Source organism: Colletotrichum karsti, assembly GCF_011947395.1.
Source record: "Colletotrichum karsti strain CkLH20 chromosome Unknown Scaffold47, whole genome shotgun sequence".
NCBI lineage: Eukaryota > Fungi > Ascomycota > Sordariomycetes > Glomerellales > Glomerellaceae > Colletotrichum > Colletotrichum karsti.
Window position 1 is genome coordinate 72,181 of NW_024065947.1, and position 19,823 is coordinate 92,003.

At 49.9% G+C, this 19,823-nt stretch overlaps 8 protein-coding genes across 8 annotated transcripts; 4 read left to right on the top strand and 4 right to left on the bottom strand.

Annotated features, from left to right (window-relative positions):
- Nucleotides 1-972: 972 nt before the first annotated feature.
- CkaCkLH20_11305 (prostacyclin synthase) lies at nucleotides 973-4,796 on the bottom strand (the record flags this gene model as incomplete). Its single annotated transcript, XM_038894019.1, has 6 exons — nucleotides 973-1,272; nucleotides 1,336-1,662; nucleotides 1,725-2,009; nucleotides 2,075-2,170; nucleotides 3,486-4,368; nucleotides 4,420-4,796. 6 exons carry the CDS (start codon nucleotides 4,794-4,796, stop codon nucleotides 973-975), a joined length of 2,268 nt encoding a protein of 755 aa, XP_038740597.1.
- A 988-nt stretch (nucleotides 4,797-5,784) lies between these two features.
- CkaCkLH20_11306 (uncharacterized protein) lies at nucleotides 5,785-6,288 on the top strand (the record flags this gene model as incomplete). The annotated part of the gene is made up of 1 exon (XM_038894020.1): nucleotides 5,785-6,288. One exon carries the CDS (start codon nucleotides 5,785-5,787, stop codon nucleotides 6,286-6,288), a length of 504 nt encoding a protein of 167 aa, XP_038740598.1.
- Nucleotides 6,289-6,886: 598 nt separating this feature from the next.
- Nucleotides 6,887-8,281, bottom strand: CkaCkLH20_11307 (uncharacterized protein; the record flags this gene model as incomplete). The annotated part of the gene is made up of 1 exon (XM_038894021.1): nucleotides 6,887-8,281. The coding sequence occupies one exon, from the start codon at nucleotides 8,279-8,281 to the stop codon at nucleotides 6,887-6,889; it is 1,395 nt and encodes a 464-aa protein (XP_038740599.1).
- A 321-nt stretch (nucleotides 8,282-8,602) lies between these two features.
- On the bottom strand, nucleotides 8,603-10,996 carry CkaCkLH20_11308 (formate nitrite; the record flags this gene model as incomplete). The annotated part of the gene is made up of 5 exons (XM_038894022.1): nucleotides 8,603-9,201; nucleotides 9,269-9,421; nucleotides 10,211-10,332; nucleotides 10,392-10,623; nucleotides 10,678-10,996. The coding sequence occupies 5 exons, from the start codon at nucleotides 10,994-10,996 to the stop codon at nucleotides 8,603-8,605; spliced, it is 1,425 nt and encodes a 474-aa protein (XP_038740600.1).
- Nucleotides 10,997-11,906: 910 nt separating this feature from the next.
- Nucleotides 11,907-13,020, top strand: CkaCkLH20_11309 (short chain dehydrogenase reductase family; the record flags this gene model as incomplete). The annotated part of the gene is made up of 6 exons (XM_038894023.1): nucleotides 11,907-11,936; nucleotides 12,003-12,089; nucleotides 12,151-12,306; nucleotides 12,376-12,761; nucleotides 12,816-12,910; nucleotides 12,968-13,020. The coding sequence occupies 6 exons, from the start codon at nucleotides 11,907-11,909 to the stop codon at nucleotides 13,018-13,020; spliced, it is 807 nt and encodes a 268-aa protein (XP_038740601.1).
- Nucleotides 13,021-14,838: 1,818 nt separating this feature from the next.
- On the top strand, nucleotides 14,839-15,579 carry CkaCkLH20_11310 (dienelactone hydrolase; the record flags this gene model as incomplete). The annotated part of the gene is made up of 1 exon (XM_038894024.1): nucleotides 14,839-15,579. The coding sequence occupies one exon, from the start codon at nucleotides 14,839-14,841 to the stop codon at nucleotides 15,577-15,579; it is 741 nt and encodes a 246-aa protein (XP_038740602.1).
- Nucleotides 15,580-15,706: 127 nt separating this feature from the next.
- On the bottom strand, nucleotides 15,707-17,436 carry CkaCkLH20_11311 (efflux pump antibiotic resistance protein; the record flags this gene model as incomplete). Its single annotated transcript, XM_038894025.1, has 5 exons — nucleotides 15,707-16,481; nucleotides 16,544-16,687; nucleotides 16,746-17,093; nucleotides 17,162-17,259; nucleotides 17,320-17,436. 5 exons carry the CDS (start codon nucleotides 17,434-17,436, stop codon nucleotides 15,707-15,709), a joined length of 1,482 nt encoding a protein of 493 aa, XP_038740603.1.
- A 605-nt stretch (nucleotides 17,437-18,041) lies between these two features.
- CkaCkLH20_11312 (epoxide hydrolase) lies at nucleotides 18,042-19,046 on the top strand (the record flags this gene model as incomplete). The annotated part of the gene is made up of 1 exon (XM_038894026.1): nucleotides 18,042-19,046. The coding sequence occupies one exon, from the start codon at nucleotides 18,042-18,044 to the stop codon at nucleotides 19,044-19,046; it is 1,005 nt and encodes a 334-aa protein (XP_038740604.1).
- Nucleotides 19,047-19,823: the final 777 nt, after the last annotated feature.

Below are 19,823 nucleotides of genomic sequence, written 5' to 3' on the forward strand. Positions count from 1 at the left end.
CTTTAGGAACACCCCACCGGCTTGAACTTTAACTTGTCCCGAGGGCCGTCCCCACGCATCCAGTCTCCCGGTTTCGCTACAAATCCGGGGGCATCCAGGGGTTCTTGGTCAAAGTCTTGCTGACAGGACAGTCGCAGGAGCTGAGAGCAGAGACTCTGAAGCTTCAATGAACTGACAGCTGATTCTGAGATAAATTAAGACACATTTGGCAGAAGAAAGAGGCAGCAAATAATCTTCACCAAGGTAACATAACCGAGCGGCAAAGGGCGGACCATTGCACCGAGTGCGCAGGGGCTCAGTAATACGATACTACCAAGTCTAGTCAGCTAAGCTCCGATGTCGCCGAGGGTGGAAGAGCTCGGTGCTCGGTGATAAGACCCGCAGCCAACTCTTGAAGCTTGGCTTTAGTCATGAAAAGCTCAATGGAATTTCATCGTACAACGGCGTATCAAAGCGTATTCGCTACTTATTGCTGCCTTTGTGATTGGTCAGCCGATACTAACATCGATATCTTTCTGGACAGCACAGGTCAAGTTCTTTACTGTTGAGCTTCCAGTGCAGTTGTAACAGAGTGAGTCGGTTGATGACCTTCGACAATGTCAGCAACTTACTGGCTCAAGAAAATAACAATGAAGGCAGACACGTAGGCTTCAAAAGACATCACATACGTACCTGGAATGATCGGGCCAATCAAGAAGGGAAAACAGACCTCGTGGTCGTGTTTACTGCGAGCCCCACGGCGGGATCCCGTCGGCTTCGTAGATAAACAGGTGGAATCCCGTTTCGCAAATGATAAGATCTAGACAACGAACGATCCACGAGGAGAAGGCTCAAATCTGGGCACTGCGGATCCAGAACCTGTTTCAACTTATGGATTCAGCCGAGGCTAGTTGATTGATATCCTACTACGGTTGTCTTGGTGTTCGGTCCGAATCAAGGTTCCATAGTCAGGCTTACATCCCAATATCTAAATCAAGCCTTTCCACCATCGGCTTGTTTCTGAGCAGCTTCGATGGCTTCGCGTCTCTTCTTCTGGAAGATGGGCTCGATCTTTCCATCCAAAGCCTCTTTGCAGAAATCTTCGAGAGACTTCCCTGTCAAGTCCGGGTAAAGCTCCTTGCCAATCTGGTAGCCCAGGTATTTCGCATAATCCGGCGAGTTGTCTCCTCGTAGACCCCACGACTTCCGATATTGCAGTATGGAGAGCTTGTGAGGGTTGGCGACATCATTCTTTGCTTCCTTTATGGCGGCCTCAATGTCCTCTCCCGAAAGCTGCGTTTTTGTTTTAGCGGCAAAGTCTTTACAGCAACAAAGCTTCAGCGGGTCGCAACGTACGTGTTTCCTCTCAATTTTCTCCCCGCTAACCCTCTCAAGCAATTCGTAAATTTCGTTCTGGGTAAGCAGCTCCGTGTACGCAAAAACCCTCTGATTAAGGGTGCCGGGGTCCGCAATGATGCGTGCCACGTACTTGCCAATGTCTCTGAGGTCCGTGAAGGCCGACTTGGCGGTGCCATCTCCTGCGATCCAGTTATCGAAAGGTGTAGCTACAGCATCGATACGGCCGGACGGCAGACGCGGCAAGGTGATTTGGTACCACCAGCCAACGTCGATAACGGTATAAGGGAGGTAGAGTGTCTGAACATGATTGAGAACATCCTCTTTCTGCGTCTCGAAGATTAACAACTGTTGCCACCGGAAAGTTCAGGCAAGTTCAGGGCCTTTACCTGGTCACGGAACCAAAGCATTCCCCTGGCAGGCATCACCGTCCCGAAGAAGCAAGGGACAAATCGCTTGACTCCAGCCTTCTTCGAGGCATTGGCCAGGGGCAGCTGATCGAGAAGAGCGTCCGCAACGATGGCTGAGATGACAACGTCGAATCCGGTAACCTGCTTGACAATCTCATCCTCAGAGCCGCCCAGGTCAACGCCGGCTATCTTGACGCCCCTCTTCTCCAAAGCCTGTACCTCGGGCTTTTGAAGCGACGATGGTCGGATGAGAGCTGTAAGTTCCTACCACAGGGGTGAGCTCACTAAATCGGCTTCGAAAATGGATAAACTTCAGTGATTTCACTTACAAACTTCGGCTCCGACGACGCGAGCAGCCCATTCACGATGGAGCTGCCCGTTTCTCCAGTTGCTCCGACGATCGCGACTTTCATGGTTGGATTCTCCTATCCTGCGGTGACTCAGGCTTTTCGACTTGGTTCTAACCTTTTGACGTAGGTTTACTGAGCTCATTCAATCTACAATTTCGATATCTGATGCACGTTGGTGGTTTACTTATGCAGCTCTCACCCCTCAATATTGATCCGAAGATCGAGGGGCACGATATGGGTCCCCGGTCGCAACACACAAACGTCATTCGTTACTGCTGTTCAACATGAGATCATTGCTTCCCCCTTTTACAAAGCCATACTCAAAGTCCGCAGAAAAGCGGGGATTAAACGCGGGCTGGCCCGGCTTGAGACAGGTAAAACGAGCGGAGTTTGCAGGCTCCCGACGGGCACACGACCCCGCCCTAGGGCTTTCCCGTTTTCGGTTTCGGTTCCGGAGTGCCGCGAGAACTCCGTCTCAGGGCAACAGCTGTCTGAACAGCAGTCCGGAGGAACTCTTCAGAAGATGACAAACTATCAACTTTGCCCCGCGCCTACGACATTTGTCTGGAATTGTTTCTAAGCCGGGAGGACTTGACCTCCGGCGTTTGGAAATGTTGTGGTTCATAACACACATGATTAGTCGCAACATACTCAATATGCTATGCAATTGAGTCGTGGACGCGGAAAACTTAGCCGCTGGTGGCAATCATTGCCCTGGACTATGAGTTCTACGAAGTTTCTCCTTGGAATTCACGGGATTGCGCCTCAGAAAGGCTTCGTGATTCGACGCTCTGAACATGAAAGTCAGCACGAGCCGAATCATCCTCAACCACATGTGCGCCATCAATTGAGCCCTTAATTGCTGTTACCTTCAGGAACTGTCTACAGTAGAAGATATGAGAGGAAAGAATACGATCAACGACCACTTCTGCCCGGATCCAAACCCCAATTCAAAGGTTCAATGTTGTTTGCATCTTCGTTCAATGTTCAAGAGCAAATTGAAGATGGTTTGCTGACCTGGAAACTACAAGCCTTGGTGGAGACCACACATAGTATGCAACAATTATAAGCAACTCTCAGACATGCTGAGAACCCTCAACCAGGATCACTACAGCTTCCACAATCATTACCGCACAACGTACGATGATGAGCGTCTTGAGAGCGTCATATTTCTCATCTTCGTGACTAGTCGTCTGCTTCCATGGAAGAATAAATGGGTTGTTTGTTACGTGTTAACTGTTGAATATTCATAGTCCGATGACATGGACTTCAGTGCGCGAAGGTTGGTGTTCCAAAGCACAGAACCGCACCCGTAGACAAAACTCGTGGATTCAAATCCAGAAAAAGGGACAATTTTGCCGTGGCCTAATCACAGATATTGCCAACTTACGTCCTCCCAACTCTGTCTCCTTCTCAACACGGCCTTCTTAGACTTGTTCCCGTAAATTGGTGATCTCAGTCCGGAGTGCTCGAACAGCATAGCATGGGCAGGAACTTGAACTCCTTCAACCTCGTATCCAACCGCCAAGACGGCGAGGCAGCCCAAGAGCTCGGCAAATGCAAAGTTACGGCCAGGGCAAAGATGCTTGCCACCGCCAAAAGGAACAAATGACTCTTTGGAGCCTTTAGTGAGGTCAGGGGTTGACTTAAGCCACCTCTCTGGGTTGAAGACTTCTCTGTCATCTCCCCATACGGGTTTCTTATGCATGACCGACGCGCTCCACTGAACCTCCACTCCCTCCTTCAGTAGGTACTCCCGGCCGGTCTCGTGATCGGTGATTGTGGTGTCTTTGGACATAACCATCCGGCTTCCGGTGACAGTATTCTCGAACCGCAAGGTCTCGCGGTAACACGCAACCAAGTAAGGACACGAGTTTCCTAGTGCGGTAACGTCCACGTTGGCCACGCGACGATCTCCATCCTTGGTGATGGTAATTGCAGTCGCTCCCTCCACCTCTTCGCGAAGGCGAGTCAAGTACTTCGGATTGGAGAAGACGTTGACTAGGAGCCAAAACATGGACGGTGCAGTGTTGACCGTTGATGCAGCCGGCAGAGAGTCCATGGCACCAATAGTGGCATCCGAAAGACCGAAAGAGCGCCAAAAGGCTGCCCGGCCGCGTATGACAGCGGAAACGGTATCTCCTTGGTCAAGTTTCCGCACGTAATAACTTGCCAAGGCGGTGACCATTGTTCTTCGGGCATCCAAAGCTTTGCCCGCGATCAGCTTGGTGAGCCAGCCGTATTGAAGCTTTCCTAGGCCGGTCTCATATTTCCTGAGATTGCCAAGTCAGAACAGCAATTACTTTCAGGAAACAGCCGCATACCAGATACAATCCACTAATTTCGGATCATTGAATGGGCTGTGCTCTCCGTACAAAGCCCGAGTGGTCGCCGTGCCAATAAGGTCACGAGTCCAATGGTAAAAGTCGTCAATCTCGATAGGTGTCCCGGCCTTGACCTCGTTGAAGCGGCTCCCGATGTACTCCAACGCCATCAAGTTGAGTCTCAGCAGGTTGTCCCCGGAAAGTGCTGATATCGTAACTCGGGAAATCTCTTCCACGGCGTTTTCGCGCACAAGCCTTCTTGTGATGGTCGTGTCGACGCCCATGGCTGCCGCAATTTCCTCAATGCGGGCGCCGAAATCCAAGTTCTTGTTCCGCATACAGCTTTGAACAAGCGACGCCGTGTTGACAACGTACATCTTCTTGTTCAAAAGTGGAAGGGTACAAATTGGCAGTTTTGAGCTTTTGCTGTGCCAATGCGAAGCAAAAAGGGTTCAGTCAGCATGTATGCTATCACCGGTCAGAACATTGGGTGATGTTCGAGTTGCGTGAACTTACGCGATTCTCTCATAGACTGCGGGATACTGGGTACGCAGTCCAACAAGATGGCCGAGAACAGGCAGGTTTCCCTTGATCACCGGGGGCTCACGAGGGTCCACCGGCGCGGAGATGAACTTGTCAAGAACAACAAGAAGGACAAAGAGCACCACCAGACCTGTAGCAACTAATGACGTAGAAGACCCGGTCCGGAGGCGTTCCAGTAGAGCTGTTGCGCCTGCGGCAGCAAAGCTCGATTCATTTGCCATAGTTATTGAAGGTTGTTTGGAGCTGAGATGAGGGCCTGCCTTTGGTATCAAAGCGTGGATAGTGTTTAGAAGACAGCCTACGGCCAGCATGAGATGAGTGATGGTTATATCGGTCCGTTGATCCAATGGCCATAAGACTGTAGTTGTCACTCTGCCTGACAGCACACCTACAATCCAGGCATTGAGTTCGGATGGTGAAACCTACCTTCGCCAACTATCCCTCGTTCTGGAGATGGGAACCTGACCGACGGCTATTGCAAAATTATGGCATGCCATTGAAAAGCATGTTGAACGTTGTCAGTTCGGTGAGGTCAGCCAATCAGGGAACCCAGTTGCTAGTTAGCGACCGGCGGTCACATTAGTGCTACGGCTGATCTTCCCGTCCGCTGCGACGGTCCGCTCTCGGTCTCGGTTTCGCGGGTCTGGGTGGTTTTAGCATCGCCCGCAAGACGGTTTCTCAATTTGCCAAGGCAATTGAGCCTGACAAGACGTTATGGGGACTGACGTGAAAGCCTATGAAAGCGAAATCGAAACCCACGACACGTATTCCAGATACACTCAACCATTTGTTTCCAATTCTTCTTGGTCGATTTCAGGCAACATGGCAAGCATCACTGGACTCCGTGTTATCCTCGCAGGCGCAGCCACCGGTGTCGGTGCCGGTACAGCTAAGCATCTTGCAGGGCGTGGTGCCAAGGTTGTGGTGGCTGATATCAACATCAGCGCAGCCAAAGAAGTTGGAGAGGAAATTACGAATTCCGGGGGCAGTGCAGCAGTCATCGAGTTTGACCTCGCCGACGAGCAGTCTATCAAGAACTTGATTGAGAAAGGCACCGAGTTTCTGGGTGGCCTTGACAGTCTTTTGAACATTGGGGCAGATCTCAGTCCTCAGACAATGGGTAACGACCGCGCGGTGCATGACATGGATGCTGCAATTTGGCATCGAACATTCCAAGTCAACACCATCGGCTTCGCCTTGACGACGAAATATGCTCTTCCTCACCTCCAGGGGGCTGGAGGTGGAACAATCATAAACATCTCCAGTGTAGATTTCTTCTCCTATTGCACCTTTCGATGCACCAAATCTTTAAGACCTGGTAACTGATACTAAGTAGATGAGTGGTCACTATTTGGGCACCCCGGAGCCCCTCAGAGTAGCATTTGCCGCCTCAAAAGCAGCAGTACATGCGTTGACACGTCACACTGCAACGACCTACGGCAAAGACAATGTTCGGTCAAATACGGTGGCTCTTGGGCCTATCTTGACACCGACGTTGCAAAAGTCAATTGACGCAAGTCCAGCCATGCAAGAAGGATTGAAGAAGGTCCCTTTACAGAGGCTAGGAAAAGTGGAAGAAGTTGCTGCGCTGTTGGCTTTCATGATATCCTCAGACGCAGCGTATGTTACAGGTGACATGTGGTCTATCAACGGCGGAACTCATGTAATGAGCTATTAGCGAGGTTTAGTTGAGAAATGTTCCAATAATCTGGATTGTTTCGACCATGGTTTTGCGTGATAATGAAACTCATCGAAAAGATACTGAACCTTAATATTATTGCACAATTATGCCCGTCATCATTCTAGCAGATGCCAAGGATTGCGTGCGTAATCATATCATCTGATACCTCATTAACTGAAAGCACAATCACCGAAACATACACGATTCTGGACCCTGTGGTTTTCGAGATATGCATGCCATCTTTCATCCTTGTCTGCGCTGAACTCTCTTTCTCTCCCGTTTTCTGGCTTCTGCATTCCTCTTCTCCGATACGCGTTTTCGTCTCGTTGCACTCCTTTTCTGGTCGACGTTGGGGAAAGAGGGAATGGGGTCGCGTTGAGCAGCACCAGACATAATGTAGCGCTGTTTCCATGCAGGTATATGCCTGGCTTGTGCATTCTCCAGGTATTCTCTTCTTCGCTCTCGCGCTCTCTTTCTCGCTTCATTCTGTGCAACTGTCAGGCCGTTGAATGCAATTTGCTTGATGTCACGGGACTTCTTCTGTTGATTTGCATGCGATTCCGTCTCTTTGCTGGATGGTAAGCCGTAGAACTGGAAGTCGAGAGCACTGCCGTCGCGAAGTGTCACTCGTAACTGGTCGTGGAATTCGTCGAAGCCTTCCCGGATCTTCCAATAATCCTCCCAATTATCTCGGTCGCTCGGATCCGCCTCAAAGAAGCAAAGCGCGATAGCTTCCTCCACGTCGGTGTACTTGTCAAGCATGTCCCGAGCAGTGCGCCTGTACAACTCGCTTAGAGCGAGATTTAAACATTCGCCCGTTTCTGGATGATAGTTGCTGCCGGGAATCAAGGGATAAGACATCTTAGCGTAAATCGTGCTGCGATGGAGTTTGTCGTCCTTCTCAGAAACGGTCGGCGTATACAGATATAGGCCTTCGCAAAATGAGTATAAGTCGACTAATTGGACCTTGAGCTCCGGCATGGACGACATGATAAACTCCACCCATTCACTAGTGACGCTGAACCCTTCATCAGACACCGACACAGGTTCAACCTCCAGTTCTCTGAGGTTCTTGAAAAGAGAGATCTCCTTCCAAAATAGGGGCCAGCACCACCCCCAATTGTTGACTCGTACCCCGTCGTAGACGATGTGAAGTGAAGTGCCGGACGTCCCTGGGGGCATGATACTGATGTATCGAATGTACTCATGCTGGATCGAGCTTACCAAGTTCTGCGAAATGAGCATGAACTCCCGAAGGTCGAGGAAACAGAACCTGTTGCGACTCCAGAATATGGGGGAAGCTTCCTCATGTATCCTACGACTGGACTGCAAAAGATGGTGACCGCTTCGTTTGCCGCAACCACAGCTGTAGTACTGATGCATGCTGAATGGATTGGCGTGCAAGGTGATTTGTGATAGTACGAATGGAGGGGGCTCGGCTTCGGCCGGGTTGAATGTCTTGAACTTGCAACCGATGCTGTGCCTCTTGTCCCAACGTGCCACGGGGTCAACCAAGGCGTGTTCGTAGATATGATTTCGAATTTCGCGGGGAAGGTGTAGAAATCCAAGCTTTCGAGGCTGTGGTAAGCTCCATTCTGCTGACTTCGGCGGTCGAATCGTCAGTATTAGCGGCGGCATGGCTGTTGGTGTTGCCGACAGGCTATGGCGGGAGTTGACATGGAGAGAAAAAGGGATGAGGAGAGGTTCAGGAATGGGTGAGGTACTTGTTGAACTCTCATTGATAGTGCTGGAATTCGAAAGAAAGTCGTCCCAGATACTTGATCCTAACTTTCTCCAACCTATGCCTGAGGCTGCATCCCTTGACTTTGGTTAGGGCCCTAGCATTTTAAGTCGGCCTTCATTAGCCCACGATGGTCTTGATTGGATGTCATCACCTAGGTAGAAGGCCCTAGCAATGACGCTTATGCGTCAAACGTCTTGATTATTCGCTAGACGCTGCTATGTATCCAACCTGGCAAAGGCATCGAAGTCTTCTTTGTATTCTTCCCTCCATCTGCTGAGTGGAGGTCGTCCCTCCACGGCATCTCCAGCACTCCACGTCATTCGTTTCTGATCCATAGGCTCAGACACCTCATTATCGGGGCAAATCACCCAAAATTGATGTTCAAGCATCTTTTGTTCCAAATAATCAACGACCTGCTCTGGCCACCAGGCCCCGTCTGGCTTCTGCGTCTCATCCTGGGAAGCTCTGCCATTCATGCCGGTATGCGTCCACCCTGGAATGAGAAGGTGTACCGAAAGGCACTGGATGTTGCTCAAGTCATAATGCAACTGCTCTGCAATGACCTTAGTTGCTGCCTTGGAGGCATTGTAGGCTGGATATCCAGGTGGATTCGTTATGCCCTGCTTTGAGCCGGTGATTACGACAGAAGAGGGGTTGCCTTTGGCAACATTTGCTTTGACACATGGTAGCAGTGAGCTAATCCCTGCAACGACGCCAAAGACATTTGTGTTGAACGTTGTCTGAAAGGAGGAAACGTCATCAAAGGAGCACTCAGGCTTGATCCCAGCATTCAAGGCAAGTAGTGCTACAAGACCTGAAAAGTCTTAGCTGAAGTTTCCTTTTATGGGTGCAAAATGGCAGGAAACAAACGTGCTGCATACCTGAATATTCGTTGTCGATAGTCCGTCTCAAAGTTGCCCAGTCTTCTTGCTGCGCTACATCCATCTTGAATGCTCTCATCGCATGACCGTATGTTTTGTTCAAGCTGTCGACGGCAATCTGGTCCCTGTCGCCGACAATGACAGACATGCCTGCTGCAAGACATCTTTGGGCAAGCGAAAGCCCTATCCCAGAGGCGCCCCCGGTGATCACTGCAAGGCTGCCTTTCCGGAAAATCTTATCCATAACAATGATGAAGGTAATTTCATGTTGTTATATCCTAGCAACAGGTTACGTCCTGGCCTGAGGAGGAGTCTGCGGAGAACAGAGTTGCGGGCATTCTCACTAAGGTAGTCAACCTTCGAAGGGACTGCCGCGTTCTTATCACCGCTAGCTGACAAATTACATGGCCATTGACCGGTCATGTCGACTGTGAAATGACTTGGAACAATGGAATTAGATAGCTCCCGGTGGTCAGTTGTAGAAGTCTTGGTTAAAAGTCCGGAGGCTCGCCGAAATGCCGTAGTCTTGGATCGGATTTAGGCCGATTTGCCGGAACATTAGAAACGGCACAGTCGACAAGACCAATACGGTTGAGAGTATGGCTGTCGATTTTAATAAAGCTGTAGAGTACTCTTCGGGAACGTGAACCTTGATGTCCCATCTTTGATTGCTTGCAATTTGTTCCGATGTCTGCTGTCAAACCATTTCTGAACCCCTTCTTCTCTCTCGCACGCTATCACTACTCCCCCCCACCGAGACCGTCTCCTCGCTCCCAGCGTCATGATGCTGATATCTATGAGATATATCGTGAGCCCCGGATCCGTTTTTAATCCTTTTCTCGCCACTCAGTGGCTGCCCAGTGTTTGTGGCTAATGTGTCATTTCTTCCATACGAAAACCATAAGAAAACACCAACCAAGCCGGCACCTCCAACGATGTTACCAAGCGTTACAGGAATCACGGACTGGTAGATGAATTTTCCCACGCCAACCTCAGTACCATAAAACATTCCAATAGGGACGAGAAAGAAATTTGCAATGGAGTGTTGGTATCCGAGGCAAACACTGAGAACTGTCAGTCCAATGCAATCATGAAAACTGGTGCAGGGGATTGATATGCTCACAAGGTCCAAATTGGTAGCCAGATTCCAACAATCTTGGACAAATTGTCTTTCCCGCTCGTAGCCATGTAAACCGCCAATCCTACAAGCCAGTTGCATCCGATACCTCTGGTAAAGTTGAAGCCCCAGTTGACATTAACCCTGCCTTCGGCTTGTGTTACAGCATACGTCGACTGGGCATCGGATTCCAAAGTATCGCTCCACCACGCCAGAACGCCAGCAAAGAACAAGCACCCTGCCAAATTGAAAATGTATGAAACAATCCAATTTCTCGCAAGATCATACCAACTCGTCCTTTTCTGCAGGGTTGTGTACGTCATTACCGCCATGTTACTCGTGACCAACTCCACATTGGTCATGATAGTCAAGACAAAGCCGATGGGGAAGGTGAATGCGGCTATCAACGTAGCTAAAGATGGATCCGAGGAGCGCAGACCAGAAGCACCACCTGCTACGACGAGGTTGAATAGCGACCCAAGAGATATGAAGATACCTCCAAAGAATGACTTGATTATCAGATCTGCCCAAGGAAGCTTTGCCTTCGCAACACCGGACTGGGTCATAAGTTGACAGGTCTCGGGCGGGGAGTGTGCATCAACTTTCTCCATTGAGACGTGCGGGCGTCGTTCGTCCGGCTGTGATGCGTTCGTGTTAGGCGTACTCATCGTGCTTGTGAGGATCTAGATGTTGTGAAGTAGTGCTCGTCGCTTCAAACCAATTTGTAGACTGGCACACCGGTCTTTTAAAAACGCCCAGAGGGCACGTTATCTTGACGTGAGTATGATGCTGTGGATACAAAATAGTGGACAGCGGGAAAAATGGATGTGCACTCTACGACCGAAAGCAATGCAGTAACTCATCACCCGGCTGATCCGACCTGCATCAAGGAATAACGACACGAAGCGGCGACTGACGCCTGTGCTGATTATGGCTTACTTTCGATCGATGCTTCTCAATATAACGCAGCAACCCTAGTTTCTTTTGCTCTGATCATGCTGACTATCATCATGTGGCAAGTTGAGGAGACCCATTCGGATTGGTGTCCTGGACTCACTGTATGCACACGATATGCCGCCGCTGCTTTTGAGCTCGCCGCCATTGTGAATTATTTTGGAGTAAATAATGGCAATGTTTGACGAAACCTTCAAAGAATTAATCTTCAGCGTTGACGAGAACCCGACCTCCGATTCCGGTCGGGCCGGCTTCAATCTTGTGGGTCCCGGGAAATCGGGAAACAGTCGCCTTTCCCGACAAAGGGCCGGCCCTGTAATTCTCACATGGAAGGGGTGGGGTTCAGAGTTGCTCAGGTTCTAGAATAATTATCGCCTAGTGACGTAGCGGAAAGACATTTGTCATCATCAGGGCTTTGATCGTGCCTCGACAAGGGGCGGGGTTGTTTTACTCCGGGCGACGACTTCAAATATCGAACACACGACTACACCTGCGATTACATTTGACGGTGTCATCAGGACTGTTTGAAAACACCTCCCAGCCAATAAACTTTACGAAATTGCAAATATGGGCCTCGAAGGCAAGAATGTTCTTATCGTGAGTTGGAAAGCCATCACGGTCTACGGCATAATTGATGCAACACCATCGACTGACCAATCGCAGACTGGAGCCTCTATGGGTATTGGCGAAGCGATTGCGACTTCTTTAGCAGCACAGGGGGCAAACTTGGTGCTTCTCTCAAGATCCGAGGTGCGTGATTAAGTAACATCATGTTGCGAAGATTTGACATACTAATGCAACATCTGATCAGAGAAATCTAGCTACCTTGGCCAACAAACTTTCACTTACTCATGGGAATCTGAAAATCATCTATCGTGCCGCTGATGTTGGCGACTTCGAGTCTGTGGACAAGGCCATTGCGTCGGCGGTTGATGCAATGGGCCATATTGACATCCTGATTAACAACGTAAGCTGTATCCTGAACAGTTTACGACCTCATGGACCGTCCAGCAACAGACACTGAAGTTCTTCTTAGGCCGGTCTCGCTCTCGGAGCACCTGCAACCTTCCCGGAGCTGAAGATCCAAGACATCATGACAATGGCCAACACCAACGTCAATGGCATGATGTTTGTAACTCACTCTGTGCTGAATAGGTCTATGATGAAGGAAAAGCCTGGCAAAGGAACCATCCTGAACATCACTTCCGTAACTGGTCTTGAAGTTCCACCATTCCCAGGAGAGGCCGTGTATCACGCAAGCAAGGCTTTTCAAGAAGCCTTCACAAATTCGATCCGCAACGAGCTAGTCGAGACCAACATCAAGGTTTTGGCACTACGCCCTGGCGTTGTCACCACCAACTTCCACGCCCAGCGTGTTGGGCACGACAAGGAGAAATACGACTCGTTCATCGAGGGATACGAGTAAGACTCCTTTTCTTGTGTCACAGAATGATCATCTAATTCAAGCTTCAATAGCCCACTGGTATCGGACGATGTTGCACAGGCCGCTGTTTACATGCTGCATCAGCCTGCGCACGTTTCCATTAAAGCGTTGGACGTAGTCCCTACTGGTAAGTGGTTATCAAGTGGCAGTTGCGCGAAATGGAGCTGAAGTTGACATTGAATAGCTCAGAGATCGCTCAATGTTTTTGACAGGAAGTGGGCGGAAAGGGATCATTGACCGGAAGCAGTGAGAATACGGCGGAAAGTGTGATGAGGTCTGCTAGCGTTGTAACATAACTCGTCGATTTCCTCATATGCAGACTATTCAGGTTTATGAACTGCACATCTACCAGACTGTGAAGCTTTGTGTTAATTGTTTGAGTTTGTCTTCAATATCTTCTTGGACAAAGGGAAATACAAGTCATAGCAGTTGTATTGAGATTTCTATCTAGTTAAAAGAAATGATGTGCAGGTGGCAAATAGTCTTATAAGCTGGGCTTGGGCGACGTCGGAAGTACCAACATATATAATTGCTTGAAGACGGATAGTGATTCAACCAGAGTTGTGTAAGTACCGCATGAGCTGTCGTGCAAAGGCTGGCCTCAGCAACGCTGCACGTTGACATCTTCATCAAGGCGTGCACAGCTCCAGATAAGTAGGAGAAAACGCCAACCTTTTAAATGAGTACCTGTGCGTCATCAGGGCTTTGTTGACTGCACACATTGAAACATCGACTGCCAAAGCAACCTGTCGAGTATCTCACCAGGCTCGAATGACCTGACCTGCAGGAACAATAAATACATGGTGGAAAGGACATTGGCGCTTGGCAGTAGCCTCTTTTCGGTCTCAGAACTCGTACAAAGCTACGATGGATGATACAGTTGCAGATGTGGTGTAGTAGTATGTACATGTAAGCAGCTACCGCAGGTTTTCTGTTTACTCGATGAGTCGTCGAGGCTAGCAGGTTAGCAAGACGACAGATGCAATGGTAACTGCACTGAGTTGGAAATCGTGGAGAAGAACTTCAGACAGTTCGACGGACATGCCTCCTACCCATGTTTAGTGTCCCAGGCCATGTCACTGGTATGAGGTCTGGTCTTGTTCGGGGGTTGAGTCCAGTTTTGAGGGCCTCTGATTCGAAAGAGATGTTTGCGAAGGTAGTCCAACCACTGTGACGATAGAGGGGTAAAGTTGATCTAGTATCGTCGAGCTTTACAGCTGGTGAGGTTGGGTCGAAGCTGGTCATCGTCCCGACGACAATAAGAATGCTTAGAAGCTGCACGAGGCTATCAAGTCAATTCAAGAGACGTGAGACCTTCTCAGCCCAACTATATACAGGTAGTCTTCTGAAACTTGAAAGGCGTTGATGAGTGGCATTGTTCTACGATACAGGGTTCCAATTACAAAGACTCAAAAAAAGTACAGAAAGAAAAGATTACAATGTTCGTAAACAATGGCCTTGACAACAAAGAAAGAGAGAAGACTGCAGAGAATGAGACTTTTTCTTGAACTTGTGCCTTGGCCAATCTGGCTCTGCGCACATTCTCTACATTCACTGGGTGTCGGATCAAATGCTTTGCAGTTCTCACGAATTGGCTTGTAGTCGGACAGTATCAATCTCCGGAGCGGTTCCGAAGGTGGATATTACCCCGGACATAAGTGGTTCTTTTCTCCGCGTACCGAAACCGAGCGCTGATGCTGGGGAAACTGCACACTCGAGGGGCACAGGATGTAACGATCTTACCTATTCAGGGCTTCGGTCACCATCTCACCATGACTCATAGCTCGGTGTTCCTGCAGGACAGGCAAATACCAGGTTTATGCGTATTGGCAACGCGAATATTGATGCACGTGTCATCCTACTGGAATACGTCGGGTCAATGCTGCGTCCGCTCGGTGCGGCCTTTAAAGCTGACCGCACACCGGAACGCGTTTGACGCCGGGTATCACAATACATGGAAGCTTAGAATTCTCGGAGAGTTATCTTTATAACATCAACAAATTATAAGCAGAAACCGCATATTCTGTCCCTCGTTTGTTCAGATCTCTAGCAATCATGGCCGTCTCGACATGCTGTTTGAAAGCTTTCGAGTGGGACGGCACCCCGACTGGCCGCATCGAAAGGATCAATGACACGGATGTCTACATCGCCGGCGACAATCCCAACGTCGGCATCCTCTATGTACACGACCTCTTGGGCTGGACATTCCCGAACGCGCGACTTCTCGCTGATCACTACGCCCGCGAAGCAAATGTGACGGTCTACGTTCCCGACTTCTTCGGCGGTGAGGTTCTTGCTTTCGAGCCTCTTCTCAACGGCCGCTTCCACGAACTTGACCTCCCGGGTTTCATGCAGAGAAACGCCCGCGACATCCGCGAACCGGAAATCTTCGGATTCGCCCGGACTCTACGCGAGAAGCACAAGAAAGTGGGTGCTATCGGCTTCTGCTACGGAGGCTGGGCAGCATTCCGACTCGGGGCTGGCGAGCACCAGCCGCCCCTAGTAGACTGCATCGCGGTTGGGCACCCTAGCCTGTTGACGAAGGAGGATATTGATGGCGTTTCTGTTCCTGTTCAGGTCCTGGCCCCTGAGTTTGACGTTGTCTTCACCGCGGAACTGAAGTCGCATTTCTTTGAGACGGCTGTCAAGAAGGCTGTTGCCTTTGAGTACCACCATTTCCCGGGAGTTGAGCATGCTTGTCTGGTTCGGGGTGATCCGAACAAACAAGGCGAACGAGATGCTATGGTCCGTGGGAAGTCCGCCGCTGTCAACTGGTTTCAACAGCATCTCCAATAAGTTGAAGATGCGAACCACTGCGCCTGCAATGCCAGAGCATTATTCCTTCAGGGTTTGAATCAAGTATTTCGCACAATTTGATTTCATACTTGAGTAGTTCAGCTGAATGTCGTGTCAATAAGATCAACTAAGCGTTTGAAACGTCGCTCATCTCCGGTTCGTTGTCCCAACCTTCCCTTCTATCTCTCGGTATCCTCACAAAGACAAGCGACAATATGATGGCCGTACCAGCCATGCCAATACCAAGGTAGAGGCCATTCCTGTAACCCTGCACCAGATCCTTTCCGTGATTATTTGTGTAGTATTCGACGGTTCCCGCAAACCCTAACCCCGTCGCCAGACCGTAGGAAAGAATGGTACCGATTAGCGATCCAGCCAGTCCTTGTTCTTCGCGTTTGACAGTTCCACTCGCGATGAGCTGGGACGCTGTGAATACAAAGTCGGGCCCGAGAGATCCGAGGAGAATAGAGGGAAAAGCTTGAGCCCAATACGTCTGCTGAACGGGCATTGTTGCGACCAGGATAAGCGAGATCAGTGTCGCGAGGGAGCCGATGGCCAGTATGTACTGCGCTGCCAAATGCCGTACAACCCTAGCGCTAAGTATTGCAGCCCCAGCACCACCAAGGGCTAAGGGCACGTAAGTGGCGGCGTTGAGAAGAACGCTGTAGCCCCTCAGTTGAATTTGCCATGCCGTCAGGTACCACAGAAGCATACCAAAGCCCATGAAAGAGACAAACGACGACACAATCATCATACTGAAGGATGGGGAGCCCCAGATATTCATGGGCATGATCGGCTCCGATACTCTGAGCTCCCAGAACACGAAGGCGGTCATGTGTAAGACCGAGACTATCAGTAGTGCATAGACGTATGGGACAGACCAGCCGACGAGTGCAGATTGCCTGCAGTACAATGATTAGATGTCTGAAGTTTCTTAAAAGGTCGGGACAGACAGAGAACTTACGTCCAAACAAAATTGAAGAGAATCAAGCCTGCAACCCCCAGGTACGCACCGACGTAGTCAACTCTGCCATTGGGGTCCATCGGGCGAGTCTCTCCGGGCACAATGAGGAAGAAAAACACAAATATCACCGTCCCCAGAATGGCACTGGGTCATCTGTTAGTGGTTTCATCCAAAAAGTAAATGTGATAGGAAGGGACTTAACAGGAAGAAGAATAGCCACCACCAAGGAGCGAGCTGTCCGAACAGGCCAGGGAATACACTTCCTCCTGCTGCGCCAATTGGTGCCATCGCTCCAAACAATCCGACCGAGATGTTTCTGGCCTTGCCAGGTGGATAGGTAATAGTAAGAAGTGCGACGGCGTTTGGGAAGACGAAAGCAGCACCGATTCCGCTCAATGCGCGCATGATGCTCAGGGAGATAATGCTGCGCATGAACCCGGATATCAAGTGAAAGATGACCCAAGCAGCACCACCAGCAACAGCTGCATTTTTGTGCCCGTAGACAGCACCAACGCGTCCCCCCATCAAGACGAACGTTCCCTGGGTGAGTCTGCTTCGACGTCAGTACTCTCTACATAGAGTGGTGAGAAACAAATCGGTTATGAGAAATCGACATACGGGTATGAAGCAATGATCCATAATGCGTACTCAGGGCTAACACCGAGCTCTTTTGCCATGTGTAGTCCGCCATTGAACCCCGCCCCCAGCGGAATAGTCTAGCGATGTTTAGCTTTCTAACAATCTCGGCAGAAGGATAGATGACGATGCTCAAATACCTGGACAAATTGACAAAGAATGATGGATATTGACGCCAAAACATTTCGCCATCTTTTGTTACTTTCCTTCACTGGACTGATGTCTCGGCTACTGGAGATGGGTGCCGATTCCTCCATGGTTGGCTTTGCTGGGACGCCCTCTTCGACGTTCATGGTCGCACTCGTTATCGAATTCACCAGTTTGGCTGTCTAACTGCACGTGTGAGATTCGAAGAACCTTTTGTGCTTTTGATCTGTAGATTAACATGAGAAACTGAGTCTACGATATTGGGTGGCATGAAGACATCTTGTCGTGGTTTGGGTATTATATAATTTGTCCGATGCTTGGTCACCGGCATTCCACTCAGCCGATGACCAATCATTACAGCTTTAGTCAAAGTACACGACTGTTAGAAAAGCAAAAAGAAGATTGAGTAAGGTGCGTAAAGACTGATAGTTGAGTTTAGGGCAGTTAGCAGAGCTCCTGAGCCCTCGTATGCCTGATAAGTTGTCGGGGGCGCCCTACTTATAATTCATCGCCCCAGATTATCATTAGTGTCCGCAGCTTACAATATCAACCGGAGTCTTTTCTCAGGATTTCAAAGGCATCCTAAATCACAGTTTATGTGACGACGGCCAAATTTCTCTTATAAGGGAGCGGTGATCTCAGCAGCAGTCAAAACTCGGTCTGCCAGCACATCGCCAGTTGAAAGTCACACCTACCAAGGAGCACCAATTACATCATGGATTCTCTCGTCCAAAAGCAACTGATCAACTCTAGATCATTGCAATACAACTACTATGTTTCTCCGACCTCGAATATTTCCACTTCTAGCCCAACTCTAGTTCTCCTTCATGGGTTTCCCGACTCAGCGGCAGCCTGGCATTCGCTCGTACCACTGCTCACAGCTGTTGGCTTTCGCCTACTCATCCCGGATTTGCTGGGATACGGCAATACGTCCAAACCATGGGACCCGTTTTACTTCAACTCGCGCGCAATGGCGAGTGACATCATGGAGTTACTTGATCATGAAAACATCAAGAACTTCGTTTCCATCGGCCACGACTGGGGTTCTTTCTTGGCCCACCGACTTTATCTCTGGCACCCGGATCGTGTTGATGCCCTTGTTGTCGGTGCCTACTCCTACGACCGTGTGGTTCGGGATCCCATCGACATAGAGGCGCAAGCGGCCGAATACAATCGCACGCTTGGCTGGCCGGTGAAGCTGTACTACAACTTTCTCGCAGGGCCAGAGGCACCCGATCTTATCTCTGGCCACCCGGAGAGCTTCCTGATGTCGGGCTATGGAGTGGACAACGCGATGAATGAGACATTCGGTCGGCGCGACGGACTTCGCAACTGGCTCACGGCCGATAAGAGACGAGCTCTCCAACCATGGGCCCGAGACCTTCTCGCAACTCAAGGCAGCCCTCCGACCGTCGCTTTCCGTTCTCCCCTCATGTGGTATCGTGCGCTGGTCCAAAACGCACACCTGGAAGTTGAAAAGACCCTACCGAAGGAATTGGACGTCATTCGGGTTCCATTCTTGCACATCGGCGGGGTCAACGATCCTGTCTGCCCTCCTGCGATCTTCGACAATCCGGACCTGCAGGCTCTGTGGCCAGACTTCACCAGCAAGGTTTTCAACGACTGCGGACATTTCCTGCCCTTTGAGAAGCCTGTCGATATGGCCGAAACGATCATCCAGTGGCTTCAGTCAAAGAACATAACGTCGATCAGTGGGTGATTGTTAAAACGTCACAGCGTTTTGGCAAATGTTCTCTATCGGCGCAGATTATCCAAAGCATGGTCGCTACAGAGGGCACGGACAATCAAGACTATCAATGCTGGGGGTGCGTGATTGACAACAAATTGCAGCTGGAGAAAATGGAAATGCCGAGGGCCTGTTCAGTAATCATGCCAAATATTGGCGTCACGACTTGGCATTCTAATAGAATAACGTTCGAGACATTTGTCATCTAATTTAACACGCCTTACACGTGACTACTCTTCATTTCAATCAAAAGTGTTCTTATTCTGCATCAGCACGGTCAGGTAGATCGTGCTTGCCGAGTCGCATTCTGGATATCACGCACACGTGGCTTCGAACTCTGTGATGGATCACCCAAGATCAAGCCGTTCCGACGGCGAACCGAACTCCAAAAGACGTGGAAGACCACGGAAAGAACCATCACGAAGCAACGAGCTGAACGTATGTGAGTTCCGTTTCCTCCATGGTAGTTGTCCGTGCCCCTGACCGCGACAGAATCGCCGAGAGAGAAACCGCCTCGCTCAGAGTACCTTCCGCCTTCGCCAAAAGGCCATAGAGAGCGAGCGCAGGAACGAAGTAGAGCATCTCGAAAGGACTATAGACCAGGTTGTGACGATATTCTCCAGCTTTGCGGAAAGTGTGGTTGAATCACCAGAGGCTCGACAGGACACGACTCTCATGGATACACTACGGCAGTCAATGAATCGTGTCCGGTCACTACTGACCGAAAGTCCACGGCCTCTTCATCGATCT